The 20,797-nt window shown below is 47.7% G+C and overlaps 1 protein-coding gene across 3 annotated transcripts; it reads left to right on the top strand.

Moving 5' to 3' along the window:
- The first annotated feature begins 143 nt into the window (after nucleotides 1-143).
- On the top strand, nucleotides 144-20,472 carry LOC105022657 (NAD(P) transhydrogenase, mitochondrial). 3 transcript variants are annotated; one of them, XM_020053783.2, is made up of 24 exons: nucleotides 144-374; nucleotides 585-634; nucleotides 1,165-1,359; nucleotides 2,328-2,557; nucleotides 2,923-3,140; nucleotides 3,269-3,356; nucleotides 3,460-3,548; nucleotides 4,272-4,459; nucleotides 4,619-4,752; nucleotides 5,171-5,271; nucleotides 5,573-5,663; nucleotides 6,177-6,330; nucleotides 6,427-6,588; nucleotides 6,827-6,937; nucleotides 7,387-7,532; nucleotides 7,643-7,838; nucleotides 8,909-9,142; nucleotides 9,789-9,949; nucleotides 10,465-10,644; nucleotides 10,798-10,957; nucleotides 18,454-18,535; nucleotides 19,150-19,268; nucleotides 19,422-19,537; nucleotides 20,043-20,468. In XM_020053783.2, the coding sequence occupies exons 3-24, from the start codon at nucleotides 1,224-1,226 to the stop codon at nucleotides 20,187-20,189; spliced, it is 3,243 nt and encodes a 1,080-aa protein (XP_019909342.2). In that variant the 5' UTR covers nucleotides 144-374; nucleotides 585-634; nucleotides 1,165-1,223; the 3' UTR covers nucleotides 20,190-20,468. The 3 variants fall into 3 exon arrangements, with proteins under 3 accessions (XP_019909342.2, XP_019909350.2, XP_019909346.2); XM_020053791.2 differs by lacking the exon at nucleotides 585-634; XM_020053787.3 differs by lacking the exons at nucleotides 144-374; nucleotides 585-634 and adding an exon at nucleotides 926-1,041 and having other exon boundaries at nucleotides 20,043-20,472.
- Nucleotides 20,473-20,797: the final 325 nt, after the last annotated feature.

Here is a 20,797-nt window from a genome sequence, read left to right on the forward strand (position 1 = left end):
CGTTTTAGTTGTCCATCTACGGAAAGCTGCTATCAAGACACGTGACACTGGTGCCACCTTGTGGAAATTGTACGCAAACAACTTTTTTGCAAGTTTTTTACGTTTACAACAAACGTTTCGTTTGGTCGTTTTCTGTCTGTATTCTGATTGAATCAAAGTCATTGCCCTCTTGTCTTTCATCCAAATGAAAGTCAGCCTTGTGCGAGATCTTTTGTTTAATCACATGATCTCTGTTATAAATAAACCTGCGATAGCGAAACTTCCTTGTGCCCGCCTCAAACAGCGAAGGTCGTAACGACCAAACAATTGCTTATTTTATCAGATAGGCCTTCTGCAGTTCCCTTACAGGTGTTTAAATTCTGCAAAAGACACAGGTGAGACCAATTGCTGTACCCACCGTTCACAGTATAACGGTTCTATTTTATCGTAACTTTGTACAACTGAATGAATGAACGTCATGAATGAAAGCAACGGTCGTGCATGGGAGTAGGTCTTGCATGGAAACATGTACTCCAAGTTATTTACAGCAACAGTTTGTTGTTGAGACGCGTGTCACAGCATTCGACCTCTGAATAATATTTCAGTGGCACGGCCAGAAAGTGAGCGACAGAAAGAACAAGAGAAAACGGTAGAGGTGAGTGAATGAGTCCAGTAATGAATTAGAAAATGGTGCGTGTGTATATGTGTAATTTGACTGTCCTCTGCGCTACCAAGCCACATGTGGGTGGAATCCCTCTTTTCTCTGACCCAGTTTCTGCATGCATTTAGTGCTTGGTTCTCCCTAGCACTCCCCCTCTGCCTCTACCCCCAGGCCTACCCCGCTCTTATCCTGTCCCTACTCTATCTATATTACGGTCTCGTGATTCAGCCTCCAGCATGGCAGTCAGGAAAGTTCTTGGCACAGAACCACACTGCCGTCACATTTCCAGATCTCGCGTAGTTGCGTGGAGTGTGTATCCAGCCCTGTGCCCTATGTTCTGTCCTCTCTGTGCTGACATGTCACGCTGCCATCACTAGGCCCAGCAGCTGAAGAGTGAGAGAGTGAGTCTGTGTGTGTGTGTTTAGGATTTTCCGGGGCTATATGATAAGCTCGGTTGTCTGAAGCAGCACACATGTGTAGTGTTCAAAGAAGCCCCCACCTTTCGCACCTGTCTGTATCTCTAGGAGCTGTTGAACTGAGCAACAACTACCGGCCAGTCCCTGAGCACTGAGCAGCGGTAGCCATGTCCTCTCTGTTGCGCTGCGTCTCCTGCTGTGGCTCCACTGTAACCTTGCTCCAGCAAGGTGTCCGTCAACACGCTCCTGGGCCACGGACCTTCAGGACCTTCCCACAGCTCTGGAACAGCGAGCCTGCTAAAGGTAGGACATGCAGGACTCATGCAACCGGAACGTTGTCACAGTAGGCCAGCTGGCTTTGCCTGGCTTCTTGGTGTTTTCTCATGTTTACCTTTCTGTCCTACTAATGGCATTGATAAAGTAAACAATAGTTGAAGACCATTTTTTTTCACCCCTCTCTTTTTCTGGAAGAGTGGAACATTTTAAACAAAGCAGCAACAGTTGTTAGGAATAGGGGTTGGTATGTCTGTTGTAATAGAAAACAATGAAACAAATGAATGAACGAAACATTTCTATTGCTTGCTAAACCGGTTGTGGCTAACTCCACTGCGGTGCTAACCTGTGTAAAGAGTCTATTAGGGAGGTCAGTTAAAGGTGAAATGTGGAGTCTGCTGTTCTGCTTTTAATCTACATGTTAAACAGTACATTGTGTTGTCACTGACTGAGGTCTCTGTGCTGGAGTGGTTGCTTGTTGAAGTTTTGGGGTTTACTGGGTGGTTTACCCAAGTGGAGCTGAGTTTGGAACTGTCTGAGAGTGTGTTTGAGAGACGGCGCAGAGCCGGCCTTGTCGTGGCGAAGGGACTGGCTTGCTGCCAACCAGCTGCTAATAATGTCTCTGTGCCGGGGAGGTCATCACCGTATAAGGACTCCTATGTGAAACCTGACTCCACTGGCCCCTCAAGCCCACCTCACTTCCCGCTGCGGAACCTCACTGCTTTTTTTTATGTAACTAGTTTGCACAGTGGTCAAGCCTTGACTTGGCACGCTGGAGCCAGCTTCACTTCCCGCTTTACTTCCACGCTTCCATACTCCTGCACCATTACTTCCACAGTTTCCCTTTCAGCCTACTTTACTCTGAACTTCTCTCAACTGTCCCCACCTGTTCTTGAAATAAACTACTAGTGTTTTCTGAACTTAGAATTGGGTTTGCCCTTCATGTTGTTACTGGTGACGCTATAATCCTGTGTGTTTGTGTGTCTTACTCGCTGCAGGGCGGCTGTATAAGGACCTGGTGGTGGGAGTTCCCAAGGAGATCTTTAAGAATGAGCGTCGTGTTGCTGTGTCCCCTGCGGGGGTGGAGCTGTTGGTCAAACAGGGTTTTAATGTCCAGGTGGAGTCTGGAGCAGGAGAACACGCCAAGTTCTCTGACCAGATGTATATAAATGCTGGTGCTTCCATCACAGACACTGATGGGGCGTTTGGCTCTGACCTGGTCCTTAAGGTCAGTACTGAGCTGTGGTTTGGGACTGAATTTATAGTAATACAATTTTGAGCGCAAGATGACTTGTTTGCAGATCCCTGGAATGTGTTGTTAGAAAACTAAATGTGTTGATCTATGCAGGGCCAGATCCTAATTCCAGCTAAATACATGTTCAAATTAAGCCAGTTACGACAATGCCCTTTCAATGCTTGTTGGCTTATGTCTGAGTGTTGGTTTAGCACCAGTCAAACCAGGTAATCAGAGAATGTTTGTTGCTGTCTGTAAGATGAGGATGCAAAGCAGCTGAAACTATTCCTCATTCATTGCTTGCCGTCCTACAGCCACCCAAAACATCTGACTGATCTTCTCTCTTTACATCTCTGCAGGTACGAGGGCCAGTGTTGAATGAAGCTACAGGGAAGCATGAGGCAGAGCTGCTGAAGCCCAAGTCCACCCTGGTGAGTTTCATCTACCCAGCCCAAAACCCTGAGCTCATGGAGAAGCTGGCCCAGAGTCGATGCACTGTGCTGGCCATGGACCAGGTTCCCCGTGTCACCATCGCCCAGGGCTATGACGCCCTCAGCTCCATGGCTAACATCGCAGGGTGAGTGAAAGCACATGGATATACCTGTGCGTGCATACAAACACTTGCAAGCATGTCAACCTTTGCATGTGTGGGCACGGTCTCAAAACACACATATGTTTTCTTCTGTTTGTGTCCTTGCCATTCAGGTACAAGGCTGTGGTTCTGGCTGCTAACCACTTTGGCAGATTTTTTACTGGTCAGATCACCGCAGCAGGGAAGGTCCCCCCAGCCAAGGTAACTTCTATAGCTGGAGTAACTGATGGGACTGAATACTAACGCAAGAACATAGAACTCTTAAAGTTATTATATCTGAGTGCCATTTTGTTTACCCTTCCAGGTCCTGGTCATAGGAGGTGGAGTGGCTGGTTTGGCTGCAGCTGGAGCTGCCAAATCAATGGGAGCTATTGTCAGAGGCTTCGATACTAGGTGGGCTATATTACCAATTATAAACCGAGTGGTTCAAATCCTGAATGGTGATTGGTTGATGGCCAAGTGGCATATGTAAGCAATAAGGCACGAGGGGTGCCACGAACCCCCAATATGCCTTACTGCTCTTACCATTTACCAGCCAAATTGGTGCGCTAAACAGTGATGTGATGTCCTGCCTGTGTTATACAGTGTCTTATCAACAGGGAGGATTGAATCCTGGTTGGTGATTGGAGGATAGGAACAAGGGACGAGGGGTTGTGGTAAATGGCCAATATACCATGGCTAAAAGCTGTTATTTAGCACAACCCATCATGGAGTACCTGGACACAATGCTTAGCCGTGGCATATTGGCATTATATTGACAAACCCCTGATGCCTAATTTGGCTTTTAACTGGGTTACCAATGTAATTAGCTCAAAGAAATGTATGTGATGTCGTGCCCTTGGTATACAGTCTCATATACCACAGCTAACATCCAATCAGCATTCAGGATTCAAACCACCCGGTTTATAAGATACTGTATACCACTGGTGTGACATCACATCACTTTTTACTGCCATGATGCATTGTGCCTGAGAACAGCTCTTGGTCCTGTATGTTGGTCTTCTAAAACACCCCCTCATGCCTTGTTTATTAAAGGTTTTGGCACTAGGTGGGCTGTATTACCAAGTGAATGTTAGGTACAGTCACATAATAATGATGTTTTGTGTCCACCGACAGACCTGCAGCTCTGGAGCAGTTTAAGTCATTCGGGGCAGAACCTTTGGAGGTGCATATTAAGGAATCTGGTGATGGTGTGGGAGGTTACGCCAAGGAAATGTCCCCAGAGTTTATAGCAGCTGAGATGGAGTTGTTTGCCAAGCAGTGTAAAGAAGTGGACATCCTTATCAGTACTGCCCTCATCCCAGGTGAACTTTGATTTATGAATTTATGAATTTAATCTCCTTGATTTGTTCATTCATTCTTTCATACTACATGCTTGTTTCTCCTTTCACCCTCCTTTGACCATGTCATCTGTATTTTCTCTCCTAATAATTGAATTTACGATCTCTGACTGGGCCCTGTAGGCAAGCGAGCCCCCATCCTGATCAAAACTCAGATGGTGGAGTCGATGAAGGATGGCTCAGTGGTGGTAGATCTGGCAGCTGAGGCTGGAGGAAACATTGAGACCACCAAGCCTGGAGAGCTGCATATTCACAAGGTGAGGACACCTGCTTCCTTCAGGAATATTGGTGCTGTGCCTAGAATGTACTTTTTTTGGTCCAGGACTGGGTTTAATTTGTCCACCAATTGCATTTCGACTAACTTAGCAAGCACATTAATTCAAGGTTAACATTTTAGTGTGCTCCGCTGTGGTCCAGTGTTAAGTGTTAACACTCTCCACTCCATACATATACTCTGATCCCAGTCAGAGACCAGGGTTCAACACCAAACTATTTTCTCCTGTTCACCGGTCTCTCCATAATTACCACAGCCAATATAAGCTTTGGTGGATAAAAATAGGTAACACTAGGGAGTTTCTACTCCTTTGATTTTACTACTGAACTGTGTTTAGCTGCATGTCTGGGTAAGATCTGTGCGTTACTGGACCGTTGGGTTAGTAAAATGTTTCTCCCCAGGGTGTTACACACATAGGCTACACAGACCTGCCAAGCCGAATGCCAACCCAGGCCAGTTCTCTCTACTCCAACAACGTGCTCAAACTGCTCAAGGCCATCAGGTATCGAGGGAGGAGGAATTCTGTTTGACAAAGTGGTTTGAATTAACTGTTGTCTCGCAGCAGCAGGGTTTAAATTCCGGGGGTTCATTTCAAACAACACATGGTTCTATTTGTCACGTTCACCGTTTTAGAACCGAGTCCGACACATTAGAAGTGAACGTACTGGTGGGAAAACCCTCAGTGTTGTTTCATAAGAGAAGTGATGTATCCACTGTGAGCACAGTACCTGTATTAATGAGGTTTTCATGTGATTTCCCCGGCCCTCCATGTGATGTCTCATCCGCTACACGTTCTGCACCAGCCCAGACAAAGACTACTTCCACTTTGAACCCAAGGAGGAGTTTGACCATGGCACGTTGGACCATGTCATCAGAGGAACCATGGTCCTGCAGGTGTGTAGCGTGGGTTTCTACTGATGTGAAGGTAGGTGAGGAGCATGGTTCCATGAACCGGGCCTGCCTGTCAACGTGCTCAAACCCGGCCTGGAACGGGGACGCGTACTCTGAGTGACGCTTCACCAACGTGACCCGTGAGCCATCGCTCTAGAGAGCCATATGTGAATGAACTGATCCCCTCACAGCTGAAACCCATCTGGCTATAGATAGCCCTGCTCGTGTGAAACGGGAACGCTTGTTATGAAATGGCTCTTGAAATGTACCTTTTCCAAGGAATGTCTTGGTTTGACATTTTTGACTCTGACAGTGTTTATAGTAGACTAGAAAAGCGGAGAGCACGAAGCGTATCACCTTACCAGATATTAAACAAAGAATGAATCATGCTTTTTAACTGGGGACGGATCATTGTTCTGTTTTTGTACTCAACTGGTTGTTTGACAGATTTGTCTACCTTGCATAAAATAGTTCTCAATTGCCTCTTTGCCTCTGTTTGTCAATGTATTCCTCCAGGAGGGCAGGAAGATGTTCCCACCCCCCCAGCCCAAGACAGCCCCCCCGGCTGCTCCAGTCAAACAGAAGACCGTGGCAGAGCTGGCGGCAGAGAAGGCAGCTGTAGTCTCACCCTTTCAGAAGACCTTGACCAATGCTGGTGTCTATACTGCAGGTGTCTCCCACACGCCCACATCCACACGCCCACATCCACACAAACACACACACATCCACTGTCTCTCTCACCTACACACTGTGTCTCTGTCCCCAGGTCTTTCTACCTGTCTGGCTCTGGGTCTCGCTTCGCCCAACGCTGCCTTCACCCAGATGGTCACCACCTTCGGCCTGGCCGGCATTGTAGGATACCACACGGTGTGGGGCGTAACCCCTGCCCTCCACTCACCGCTCATGTCTGTCACCAACGCAATTTCAGGTCAGAGGTCAGGTCACTGTTGGGTCGTATACGTCAGGGCGCCCTTACTGTATGAAAACAAGTGTTTTGTATTGACACGTTCCGCCCCATTTTGGGTTTCAGCTTTTTAGTAAGTAGTGAATACAAGGGTAGGGAAAGGCCAGGGGACAGTCCTTCCTGCTCATTATTCCTGTTTCATTATTGAGTAAGTGTGCTCCGTCAGGGTGTGTGAACATTTGTCCTTTGCTCCCTGCGGCAGGTCTGACTGCTGTGGGCGGGCTGGTCCTGATGGGGGGTGGGCTCCATCCCTCCTCTGTTCCAGAGAGCCTGGCTCTGGCTGCAGCCTTTGTGTCCTCTATCAACATTGCAGGTCTGAGTCACACACACACACACTTTTCTGTCCTTGTACGGGACTGGAAAACCATAAATCAATGTACCTTAACCGGAATACCTTTGTGCTTTAACTTAACGTAGCTCTAATACTTGAACATAAACTATGATGTCTAAACCTAAAAGTAACCCCATTTCTAACACTATGCCCCGTTTTCAGTTTTACTCTAAACCTAACCCAAAAGTTGGTAGTGGCCTTTTTCTTTGTGGCGTATCTGGTCTTCATGTGTAAACATAGACCTGGATCTAACACACACTGTCTTTTCTGAATCTTTAGCTCAGATCTATTTTTTGGGGGGAATACATAGTCCTACCACCAGGTCCTTTCTTTGTGGGAAATGTTTCAGGCTTTGCTGTCTTTTGTGCAGATTTCATGGCCCAACAAGTCTCTCACACAGGTACACTGTTTGACTGCCTCTGTCCTTCCAGGTGGTTTCATGATCACCCAGAGGATGCTAGACATGTTTAAGCGTCCTACAGACCCTCCAGAGTACAACTACCTGTATGCCCTGCCAACGGGCATCTTCATTGGAGGATACGGGGCGTCTGTAGCTGCTGGCTACAACATCGAGCAGGTGACATCGGGCTTTTGTTGTTTCATGGAAAACATTGTATTCCAGATGATGTGATTACAGTTGTTAAACGGAGTATTCCAGGTGATGTGTGTTACACTTGTTCTTTCCAGATGATGTACCTGGGCTCCGGAATGTGCTGTGTTGGAGCGTTGGCAGGGCTGTCTTCGCAGGGCACCAGCCGGCTGGGGAATGCCCTGGGTATAATGGGGGTAGCAGGGGGCCTTGCTGCCACCCTCGGCTCCCTGAAGCCCTCCCCTGAGCTGCTGGCGCAGATGAGTGCTGCCATGGCAACTGGAGGAACCCTAGGTATGTATTAGGCATGTCCAGCATATTGGTAACACTTCTCTGCACAGTGGCTTAAACTGAGGTCCCATCCATGGTTATGTACCATGTCCAATTTCAACACATCCTATCTATTCCCAGTGTCAGTTGCTGTGGTAACTGGGTGGATAGGATTTTTATCACAATGGAATTTTCCATTAGCCAGTTCTATGGAGGTGAGCAGTTCAGCTGTCTCTGTTACCGTCAGTATGCCTGGTATGTAGGTCAAAACAAAATACGAAAAGGTGTAGAATTCAAATACTGTTTTTTAAGTTGCAGACAATCATCCCTATCAGATTGTGTTTTTGACCCTTTGTAATGCATTACAAACATCTTTGAAGCATTTTTGTTGGTCACCATTGGAAGTATTCTTTGGTCTGCCATGTTTGATGTTCCTAACCTCACCAGTGCTTTCTTTCATAACCGAACTGTTGATTTGGTCATGGCTAATGTTTCCGCTATCCATGATCAATGCGCTATGATTTTTCTGCCTCATGATGACCAGCTTGATTTGCACTGACATTTCTTTGATCTGGATAAGAAATTGACAGCTCTCACACCTGGCAAATAAGAAACGGCTGTGTAGCCACTTGTCCAAATACTTCTGGGGAGATGGTTCAAGATGTGCTTTACTTTTTCGAAATGTTTCCTCTTGATATCGATGAAAATAACCTAAAATGAAAGCTGACAGTCTGACTGCATAGTCATTGCATTATTTCAAAACAGTGCTGGAGCACAGAGCCAAAACTGTGCTGTAAAAATACCTTTGGATCTCGCTCTCTATATTTTTAGGAAAAGTTGGCTAGTGGGTAATTCTTTTGGTTTGCTTGCGCTCAGCAAATCTGTCTTAAATCCTCTCGTGCGTGTAATATTAGGGTTAAGTCGTGTCTCCAGACTGTTGTCACTATATGCAGCTTCTAGGATTAGGAGTGTACATACTGTTGTTGGGGGGGGGGGGGCTACTCAAGCAAAATCATGTTGGTGGTACAGTAACTGAAAAAGGTTGGGAACCACGGAATACCTTGTAACCCCCCCACCCCCCCTCCCTTCTGCAGGCTTGACCATTGCTAAGCGAATAGAGATCACAGACCTGCCCCAGCTAGTAGCTGCCTTTCACAGCCTCGTGGGTCTGGCTGCAGTGCTGACCTGTGTGGCGGAGTACATGATCGAGTACCCCCACCTAGATGTACACCCTGCGGCCAACATGGTGAAGACTGTGGCCTACATTGGCACATACATCGGAGGGGTCACCTTCAGTGGATCACTGGTGGCCTATGGCAAGCTGCAAGGTATTGTGGACAGCCATGAACAGATGGATACATACAGGAAGGTGCATGCACGCAAACAGTCATACATGTATATTTGCTGAGTCCCTCACAGTCTTTTGCTCGCTCTTACCGCTGTCATTTTGAAACTTATTGCATACTTTAATCTGGCCAAAGCTAAAGGTCTCATGGGAAATCTAGGCTACGTGGCTGATTAGTGCATGCCTGACTTGGGAACAGTTGGAAGACCTTTTAGGAATTCTGTGGTTGGGGGAAGATAATAGTTTCTATGTTTGGGAGGAGGGGAATCCTCTTTTTGGATTGTATGTATGGATGTATAAAAAAGACCAGTCAGACAACCTTTTTTTTATCTGTAATAGATAATCTGCTGCAGATAGAATCAAGGCATTGTGTTTAGTAAACGTCAGTTTCCTGTTTGATCACTGATGATGAGAAACAGACTGAAGCTGGGAGTCCCTGCCAGATGGTCTGTTATCAATACAAGACGACACTCTGCCGGCACTCTTTAATCAATGAGGATTCCCTACACTCTGTTCTCAAATCAGACTTTGAAATGCTGTTTTCTGTACTCATAATTCCCAGTTTTGCATTGATTTCTTTGATGTGGGTCCAGCTGAATATTCTTTTATTATTTCCTCAATGTTGTCAGGCATTCTGAACTCCGCCCCGCTGATGTTGCCGGGTCGACACGTTATGAATGCCAGTCTGATGGCAGCGTCTGTTGGCGGTATGGTTCCGTTCATGCTCAGCGCTGACTACGCTACTGGCATGGGCTGTCTGGTTGGGGTGTCTGGGCTCTCAACCGTCATGGTGAGAAGACCGCTAAAGCAGTGGTTCTTTAACCTTCCCTGGGGCTCCCCCAGATCTGTCTGTAGCCCTGAACCTGCTTACCTGAAAAAAAAAAGTTGCAGAGGTCTTGATAATTTGTTGACTTGTTGATCGAGGTATGTTAGCTTTGGGATGCATATAAAACATGGAATTGCTGGCGGTCTCCAGGAGATGTTTGAGAACCACTGAGCTGATGTTTTAAACAGACATGCTCAGAAATATATGCCAAGGACAAAACATTATTCAGTTCAGGTCAGGTCTTTTTTTATTTAGCCTGAACTCTTGGTGGTTTGGACTGATGTAGGAAAAACTGCAACTGTGTACCTTAAATACCACAGTTTTAAAAGATGATACTAAATGGAAATGAATTTATAGAGATGGTTTATTTAGTTACTGGGTTGCAAAATGAGCTATCACCCAAAAAACTCATGAATAACAACATTCCAGTGATTGTGTCGTCTTGTGACTGTGTCCTGAATTAGCCTTTTCTCCTGTAGGGTGTAACTCTGACCATGGCCATCGGGGGTGCTGACATGCCTGTGGTTATCACTGTGCTAAACTCGTACTCTGGTTGGGCACTGTGTGCCGAAGGTTTCCTATTGGATAACAATCTCATGACCATCGTAGGAGCTCTGATTGGCTCTTCTGGTGCCATCCTCTCCTACATCATGTGTGTGGTGAGTACTGCTACAGTCTCTCGTTGCTCTTACCTTCTCGGTCACTGCTGTAGGATGCTTAAATTACTTAAAGATTTGTAGCCTCTACGTGTTGTAAACCAAAGATCCAATAACTGGGTTTCTATGTAATCTTTTAAATACCCATCTTCCCAGGCAATGAACCGGTCCCTGCCCAACGTGATCCTGGGAGGGTTTGGGACGAGTTCCACAGCAGGGGGGAAACCCATGGAGATCACAGGAACCCACACAGAGGTAAATGTGGACCAGTCCGTGGAACTGATCAAAGAGGCCAACAGCATCATCATCACCCCAGGTATTCACACTAGAACACGCACTGAACACATGCGCACGGAGTGAAAACGTGCTTGCAAGTACAGACAGCCAGACACATACTCTGTGGCAACATCATCATAATGACTGCAGACCACCTCTCTGTACATCTGCCCAGGGGACAACGGGAGAGTTGGGAGGGAGTCTGATTTAACACCTGTGTGTCACTGTTCATCAATGTATAATGGTTGCGTGTGGAGAGCCATGTGGATGTGGTGTGTCTGCTCTTCATCCATCACTTAAGTTTATGGTCATGTAGTTTTAATAATGTAACCTGAAGGATATGTATAATCTAACATACAGTGGATATAAAAAGTCTACACACCCCTGTTAAAATGCCAGGTTCTTGTGATGTAAAAGAATGAGACAAAGATAAATCATGTCAGAACTTTTTCCACTTTTAATGTGACCTATATTGTGAACAATTTGAAAAAACAAACTGAAATCCTTGAGGGGGAAAATGAAAAATAAAAACCTTACAATAAGCTGGTTGCATAAGTGTGCACATCCTCTTATAACTGGGGATGTGGCTGTTTTCAGAATTAACCAATCACATTCAAACTCATATTAAATAGAAGTCTTTACATACCTGCCAAAATCCATCAGATTTCCAAAGCATCAGAGGGATCTCGTTGTTGAAAGATATCAGTCAGGAGAAGGGTACAAAAGAATTTCCAAAGCATTAGCTATACCATGGAACACCGTGAGGACAGTCATCAAGTGGATAAAAGATGGCACAACAGAGACATTACCAAGAACTGATGAAATTGATGAAAAGACTAGAAAAAAACTGGTCAGGGAGGCTTCCAAGAGGCCTACTGCAACATTAAAGGAACTGTAGGAATTTCTGGCAAGTACTGGCTGTGTACTACATGTAACCACAATCTCCCGGCACGTGGGAAATGTGTTATGGTCTGAAGAACCAAGTTTGAACTTTTTGGCCATAATTCCAAAAGGTATGTTTGGTGCAAAAACAATACTGCACATCACCCACCTCTCCTTGAACTGCCACCTTAACGTGGTGGAGGGGTTTGAGTACCCGAGTGACCCTAGGAGCTATGTTGTCTGGGGCTATATGCCCCTGGTAGGGTCTCCCAAGGCAAACAGGTCTTAGGCGACGGGTCAGACTAAGAGCGGTTCAAACCCCCCTTAATGATGAAAAAAAATATTGAGTACCGTGACGTCGCCCGGTATGGCGCAGCCGGGGCCCCACCCTGGAGCCAGGCCCGGGGTTGGGGCTCGTATGCGAGCGCCTGGTGGATCGGGCGGCAGTCGAAGGCAGGGGCCTAGACAACCCGATCTCTGGACACGGAAACTAGCTCTAGGGACGTGGAATGTCACCTCGCTGGCGGGGAAGGAGCCTGAGCTAGTGCGTGAGGTTGAGAGGTTCCGATTAGAGGTAGTCGGGATCACCTCTACGCACGGCTTGGGCTCTGGAACCACACTCCTTGAGAGAGGATGGACTCTTCACCACTCTGGAGTTGCCCATGGTGAGAGGCGGCGGGCTGGTGTGGGTTTGCTTATAGCTCCCCAGCTCTGCCGCCATGTGTTGGAGTTTACCCCGGTGAACGAGAGGGTCGTTTCCCTGCGCCTACGGGTCGGGGATAGGTCTCTCACTGTTGTTTGTGCCTACGGGCCGAACGGCAGTGCAGAGTACCCGACCTTCTTGGAGTCTCTGGGAGGGGTGCTGGAAAGTGCTCCGACTGGGGACTCTATTGTTCTACTGGGGGACTTCAACGCCCACGTGGGCAACGACAGTGACACCTGGAGGGGCGTGATTGGGAGGAACGGCCCCCCTGATCTGAACCCGAGTGGTGTTCAGTTATTGGACTTCTGTGCTAGTCACAGTTTGTCCATAACGAACACCATGTTCAAGCATAAGGGTGTCCATCAGTGCACGTGGCACCAGGACACCCTAGGCCGCAGGTCGATGATCGACTTTGTTGTCGTCTCATCTGACCTGCGGCCGTATGTCTTGGACACTCGGGTGAAGAGAGGGGCGGAGCTGTCAACTGATCATCACCTGGTGGTGAGTTGGATCCGATGGCGGGGGAGAAAGCTGGACAGACTCGGCAGGCCCAAGTGTACTGTAAGGGTCTGCTGGGAACGTCTGGCCGAGTCTCCTGTCAGAGAGATCTTTAACTCCCACCTCCGGCAGAGCTTTGACTGGATCCCGAGGGAGGTTGGAGATATTGAGTCCGAGTGGACCATGTTCTCCACCGCCATTGTCGAAGCGGCCGCTCGGAGCTGTGGCCGTAAGGTCTCCGGTGCCTGTCGAGGCGGCAATCCCCGAACCCGGTGGTGGACACCGGAAGTAAGGGATGCCGTCAAGCTGAAGAAGGAGTCCTATCAGGCCTGGTTGGCTTGTGGGACTCCTGACGCAGCTGACGGGTACCGACAGGCCAAGCGGGCTGCAGCCCGGGTGGTTGTGGAGGCAAAAACTCGGGCCTGGGAGGAGTTCGGTGAGGCCATGGAGAAGGACTATCGGCTGGCCTCGAAGAGATTCTGGCAAACCATCCGGCGCCTCAGGAGAGGGAAACAGTGCCCTACCAACGCTGTTTACAGTAGAGGTGGGCAGCTGTTGACCTCAACTGAGGATGTCGTCGGGCGGTGGAAGGAATACTTCGAGGATCTCCTCAATCCCGCCGTCACGTCTTCCATTGAGGAAGCAGAGGATGAGGGCTCAGAGGTGGACTCGTCCATCACCCGGGCTGAAGTCACCGAGGTGGTTAAGAAACTCCTCGGTGGCAAGGCACCGGGGGTGGATGAGATCCGCCCTGAGTACCTCAAGTCTCTGGATGTTGTGGGGCTGTCTTGGCTGACACGCCTGTGCAACATCGCGTGGCAGTCGGGGACAGTGCCTCTGGGATGGCAGACCGGGGTGGTGGTCCCTCTTTATAAGAAGGGGGACCGGAGGGTGTGTTCCAACTATAGGGGGATCACACTTCTCAGCCTCCCCGGGAAAGTCTATGCCAGGGTTCTGGAGAGGAGAATACGGCCGATAGTAGAACCTCGGATTCAGGAGGAACAGTGTGGTTTTCGTCCTGGCCGCGGAACACTGGACCAGCTCTATACCCTCTACAGGGTGATGGAGGGTTCATGGGAGTTTGCCCAACCAGTCCACATGTGTTTTGTGGATTTGGAGAAGGCATTCGACTGTGTCCCTCGTGGCATCCTGTGGAGGGTGCTTCGGGAATATGGGGTCCTGGGTCCTTTGCTAAGGGCTGTCAGGTCCCTGTACGACCGAAGCAGGAGCTTGGTCCGCATTGCCGGCAGTAAGTCAGACTTGTTCCCTGTGCATGTTGGACTCCGGCAGGGCTGCCCTTTGTCACCGGTTCTGTTCGTAATTTTTATGGACAGAATTTCTAGGCGCAGCCAGGGGCCGGAGGGTGTCAGGTTTGGGGACCACACGATTTCGTCTCTGCTCTTTGCGGATGATGTTGTCGTGTTGGCCCCTTCAAGCCAGGACCTCCAGCATGCACTTGGACGGTTTGCAGCCGAGTGTGAAGCGGTGGGGATGAAAATCAGTACCTCCAAATCCGAGGCCATGGTCATCAGTCGGAAAAGGGTGGCTTGCCCACTTCAGGTTGGTGGAGAGTGCCTGCCTCAAGTGGAGGAGTTTAAGTATCTAGGGGTCCTGTTCACGAGTGAGGGAAGGATGGAACGGGAGATTGACAGACGGATCGGTGCAGCTTCTGCAGTAATGCGGTCGATGTATCGGTCTGTCGTGGTGAAGAAAGAGCTGAGCCGTAAGGCGAAGCTCTCGATTTACCGGTCAATCTACGTTCCTACTCTCACCTATGGTCATGAGCTTTGGGTCATGACCGAAAGGACAAGATCCCGGATACAGGCGGCCGAAATGAGCTTTCTCCGCAGGGTGGCTGGGCGATCCCTTAGAGATAGGGTGAGAAGCTCGGTCACCCGGGAGGAGCTCAGAGTAGAGCCGCTGCTCCTCCACATCGAGAGGGGTCAGCTGAGGTGGCTTGGGCATCTGTTTCGGATGCCTCCGGAACGCCTTCCTGGGAAGGTGTTCCGGTCCCGTCCCACCGGGAAGAGACCCCGGGGAAGACCTAGGACACGCTGGAGGGACTATGTCTCCCGGCTGGCCTGGGAACGCCTCGGTGTCCCCCCGGAAGAGCTGGAGGAAGTGTCTGGGGAGAGGGAAGTCTGGGCATCCCTGCTTAGACTGCTGCCCCCGCGACCCGGCCCCGGATTAAGCGGAAGATGATGCGATGCGATGCACATCACCCAAAGAACACCATACCCACAGTGAAGCATTGTGGTGGCAGCATCATGTTTTGTGGCTGTTTCTTCAGCTGGAACCAGGGCCTTAGTCAGGGTGGGGGGAATTATGAACAGTTCCAAATACCAGGCAATCTTAGTCCGTTAGACAGCTGAAGAGGAAGTTCACCTTTCACCACAACCCAAATCACATTTCCAAAAGCATGGCTTCACCAGAAGAAAATTAACATTTTGGAATGGCCCAGCCAGAGCCCAGACCTGAATCCAATCTGTGATCTGAAGAGGGCTGTGCACCGGAGATGTCCTCGTAATCTGACAGATTTGGAGTGCTTTTGCAAAGAAGAATGGGCAAGTATTGCCACGTCAAGATTAGACTCCTACCCTAAAAGACTGAGTGCTATAATGAAATCAAAAGGAGCTTCAACAAAGTATTAGTTTCAGGGTATGAACACTTATGCAACCAGGTTATTGTAAGGTTTACATTTTTCATTTGGCTGAACCTGGGCAGACAATACACTGATCAGCCATAACATTATGACCACTGACGGGTGAAGTGAATAACAGTGATAATAGACGACTGGGTCAGAGCATCTCTAAAACTGCAGCCCTTGTGGGCTGTGCCCGGTCTGCAGTGGTCAGTACCTATCAAAAGTGTCCAAGGAAGGTGAACCGGTGTCTGGGCCAAAGCTCATTGATGCACGTAGGGAGCGAAGGCTAGCCTGTGTGGTCCGATCCAATAGATCCAAATTGCTGAAAAAGTTCATGCAGGTACTGATAGAAAGGTTTCAGAACACACAGTGCATTGCAGTTTGTTGCGTACAGGGCTGCGCAGCCGCAGACCAGTCAGGGTGCCTATGCCATTGTCTACTGCCAAAAGTGCCTACAATGGGCATGTGAGCATCAGAACTGGACCACATAGCAATGGAAGAAGGTGGTCTGGTCTGATGAATCATGTTTCCTTTTACATCACGTGGATGGCTGGGTACATGTGCGTCGCTCCCCCGGAGAACACATGGCACCAGGATGCACTATGGGAAGAAGGCAAGCCAGCAAAGACTGTGATGTTTTGGGCAATGTTCTTCTGGGAAACCTTGGTACCTGCCATTAATGTGGATGTTACTTTGACCATATACCCAAGCATTGTTGCAGACCATATGCACCCTTTCATGGCATTGGTATTCCCTGATGGCATTGGCCTCTTTCAGCAGGATAATGCTCCTTGCCACAAAGCAAAAATGGTTCAGGAATGGTTTGAGGAACACAACGAGTTCAAGGTGTTGACTTGGCCTCCAAATTCCCCAGAGCTCAATCCAATTGAGCATCTGGGGGATGTGCTGGACAAACAAGTCTGATCCATGGAGGCCCCACCTTGCAACTTAAAGGATCTGCTGCTAACGTCTTGGTGCCAGATACCACAGCACACCTTCAGAGGTCTAGTGGAGTCCATGCCTTGACGGGTCAGGGCTGTTTTGGCGGCAAAAGAGGCAGGTGGTCATAATGTTATGGATGATTTGTGTATATCCCTATACATTTCAGAATTCATCCGGCTGCTTCAGTCTTGTCACATCAATAAACACTAGTGACCCAGTGCCATTGGAAGCCATGCATGCCCATGCCATCACACTGCCTCCACCATGTTTTACAGATTATGTGGTTTGCTTTGGATCATGAGCTGTTCCAAGCCTTCTCCATACATTTTTCTTCTCATCATTCTGGTACAGGTTGATTTTTAGTTTCATCTGTCCAAAGAATGCTGTTCCAGAACTGTCCTGGCTTTTTTAGATGTTTTATGGCAAAGTCTAATCTGGCCTTACTATTTTTGAGGCTTATGAATGGCTTACACCTTGTGGTTAGCCCTCTGTTTTTGCTCTCGTTAAGTCTTCTCTTTAGGGTAGACTTGGACAATGATATGCCTACCTCCCAGAAGAATGTTCTTTACTTGGCTGGATGTTGTAAAGGGGTTTTTCTTTACCATGGAAAGGATCCTATGATCATCCTCCACTGTTGTCTTCCATGGACTTCCAGGCCTTTTTGTGTTTTTACATTTTTCTCAATGTACGAAACTGCTCCTTTGACCGCATGTTGTGGGTTCACAGCAACAGCTTCCAAATGCGAATGCCACACCTGGAATCAACTCCAGACTTTTTACATGCTTAACTGATGAAGAAATGAAAAAGGAATAGTCGAATTGTTCAATTACTTTTGGTCCCTTGAGAAAAGAGGAGGCGACATATTAAAGAGCTTTAATTCCTAAACTCTTTCTCCAATGTGGATGTGAATACCCTCAAATTAAAGCTGAGAGACTGTGTCCAAACCTAACTGTATATCCTGTTATTTACCCAGTTAGAGGATGTAATAAAACCTGGCATAACGTGACCATGTACAGCGTCCAGTAGAGGATGCTGTTTGTCTAAATATCTGTGGACAGGTAGTGGAAGCAGAGGAACACCGTGGGTCAAAGGATGGGGATTTGTTCCAAACTAAGTTCATAAGTTTAATATTTTATATAGCTCCGGCCTCGCACCTCTAACTTCTTGACTCTACCAAGTAACGGAGCACACCCCCATATGCTGATAGTCCTGGGCAGAGTTACAGACGAGCGTTAAACAGACCCATGGGAGCGGGAGTTCCTCTCGCACGCATGTCCTCTTCTTCAACTCCCACTTTATAGGGCTCTGATGTGTCTGGTCTACGCCCCATCCCATAATACACACAGGCGTAAAGGGGTTCCCTCGCACGCACCCCCTCTTCCCCTCCCCTGCGCCCAGATGGTACAAATCCTATAATTTAAGACAGAAGGGGGAGTGGGATGAGGGGAGAGCTGGAAGACGAAGTGGGGAAAGAGAAGAAAGAGGATGACGGAGGAGAGGGGAAATGTGGAGGGTGATTAGGTAATACTGCAGTTTAGATGAGTAGGACATGAGAACAGAATGGGGGAAAAAAACATACAAAAATGTTTTTCTTTTAGCTTGTCAAGCTGACTCATCTAACACATTAATGTGCTATTGCATTTTATAGTGTTGCCATAAGCAACACCAGAGATGACATGAGAATGATGCAAAAACCTTGCTCAGCCTCAAATGTTTTGTCCTCGGGTACGATTTACGCCGCTACAGCACGGTAGCTACAGGGCCAAAACAGCAGGTTTAGCCATGCGCCTCAGTTTGGGGGAAATATTCCATCCATTTCCAGTCCTACTGTGGTTGTGTAGGTTGAAGTGTGAATGTTTCATTACAGGTTGGGGTCTGTGTGCGGCAAAGGCCCAGTACCCCATCGCTGACATGGTGAAGATGCTGGTGGAGCAGGGCAAGACTGTCAGGTTGGTCCTTGTAACATCCCTCTCTGTCCCACCTCTTAGCAGTCATTCTCTATTCCACTCCTGTCTTTCCTGACACACAGCTCTGGAAGAAATGAACAGACCACTGCACCTTTTCTTTTTTTTTTCCTTTCCAAATAAAGTCAAAAAGGAAGATTTTGAGTGAGGAACAGAAGGGTTAAAATTAAGAGACCACTGCAAATTGAACACTTCTTTTCCTCACTCAAAACCTTCCTTTTCAACTTTTTTGGAAAAAGAAAAAGGTGCAGTGGTCTCAATGTTTTCCGGAGCTGTATATGCTGTTTCTTTTCTTTCATCCCTGTCTTTCCACACCCATGCTGTCGTTTGTTTCACTTGGGCATCGTCCATCCTCCTGACATGGAGTGAGATGTTATCTTGTTCTACTAGCCTGTTCTAAAATAACTTTTCTAGAAATGTTTTCCCAGTTGATTTTGCAATCCCACTGTATGTTAGTGTTTCCTGGTTAGGAAATCTGACAGGTCACCTCTTATGGTCAAAGAAGACAAAACCCATCTGGTTCTGGTCACATTAAAGTGGAAAACGTCTTCATTCTCCAAATACAGAGGAAAGCTGTAAAGCCCTGTCTGTCTTCCTAGGTTTGGTATCCACCCTGTGGCCGGTCGTATGCCTGGCCAGCTTAACGTTCTCCTGGCTGAGGCCGGCGTCCCATACGACGTGGTGCTGGAGATGGATGAGATCAATGAAGACTTCAAAGGTCAGAACACACACTCTCACTGATTGGTGTGATCCCAATACTCCGCATGCAACCCTCCGATACAGGGTTGTCTGTAACGCTGCCTGGCTGGGATCATCTATAGCTCTGCCAGGACCTTCATGCTGATTCTCACTGGATGTGTGATTTGTGCAGAGACGGACCTGACGCTGGTGGTTGGGGCTAATGACACCGTGAACTCGGCAGCCCAGGAGGACCCCAACTCAATCATCGCCGGCATGCCTGTCCTGGAGGTCTGGAAGTCCAAACAGGTGAGGCAGGAAGGATGTAGTGGAACTGTATTGACAAGGGCCTTTCACTGGGTTATGACTGAAATGTATAAAGTCTAAATGTTTTTGTAATTGACAATGTCAAGTATTTAGAAAGCTGTTGCCTTCACAGTTGTGGACGTAACATCCTATCAAGCATCACAAATGCTGGGCAGGCCCAGTTGGCCATTAGTTTTGTCTAATATTGTTAAGAGGTCAGTTATTGGAAGAGGGGTCATTGATAGGACATGCAGATGTGGCTGTAATGAAGACTGCTCTACTAGCCTTTGGCTCTGTCACCACTCCTTAACTCAATTCATGGTTCTGAAACAGCGCTTAAGATTGGGTTTGCTGCTAGGCCTTCCTAGGCCTCTTTACGCTTTATTTAGACAGTGGGTAAATCAGGTAAGTAGGAAGGTTGAACATTGGGATTGAACGCTGGTCTCTGATAAAAGTATTAAACCTGTGACGTGAGCCCCTCACCCCTGGTTCCCTCCCTGTACTGTAGGTGATTGTGATGAAGAGGACCATGGGTGTGGGCTATGCTGCAGTAGACAACCCAATCTTCTACAAGCCCAACACATCCATGCTGCTGGGAGATGCCAAGAAGACATGTGACACTCTACAGGCCAAGATCAGAGAGGCCTACTACTAGTCTGTACACACACACACCCAGTACACACACTCTGCATAGGCTTTGTCATTGACTTACGTAGATGCAGGTGTATATGGATCCTTCATCCACTTAGTAAATAACTGTAATAACAGAATATTTTTCCACTGTGTGTCTTGATGATTTAGTGGTCCTTAGTAGATTAACCAAACGTGTATGACTTATTTCAATTGGATACATTTAACTATTCAAATGACCAATGCTGCATGCACTGCCTGCCCTGCCCTGATCTGTAAATAAATGTTTCAGTGTGACCTGTCAGCCATTGTCCTATTCAAGTGCGTAATTGTGGAAGTTACATTTTTTTTTTTTTTATAAATCAAACATTTAGGTCATTTTAGACATTAGTTCAGTACACATACTTCAGTATCTTATTGTAATGGCCCCCTGGCAGTGCAAACCACCTCCCTGGCATGTGCCATGATCTACTGTGCCACAGAATGAATGCCACCATTGAAAATCACTAGGCAGCACCACTTCGAGCCAGCCATATAATCCCAGTAACTAATGTTAAAAAACCTTGTGTGGGACTCAAAGGTATTTTTGTGTATATCATTTGAAATTGAGTTTCTGATCGGTCAAACTGTCAG

This window comes from Esox lucius, chromosome 2 (genome assembly GCF_011004845.1).
Source record: "Esox lucius isolate fEsoLuc1 chromosome 2, fEsoLuc1.pri, whole genome shotgun sequence".
NCBI classification, from domain to species: Eukaryota; Metazoa; Chordata; class Actinopteri; order Esociformes; family Esocidae; genus Esox; species Esox lucius.

Excerpts from the sequence above, each read along its gene's own strand:
- LOC105022657 (XM_020053783.2), top strand. The coding sequence starts at position 1,224 with ATGTCCTCTCTGTTGCGCTGCGTCTCCTGCTGTGGCTCCACTGTAACC. Across the intron at positions 5,272-5,572 it reads AAACTGCTCAAGGCCATCAG|CCCAGACAAAGACTACTTCC; the intron begins GTATCGAGGGAG and ends GTTCTGCACCAG. Across the intron at positions 10,958-18,453 it reads CAGCATCATCATCACCCCAG|GTTGGGGTCTGTGTGCGGCA; the intron begins GTATTCACACTA and ends GTTTCATTACAG.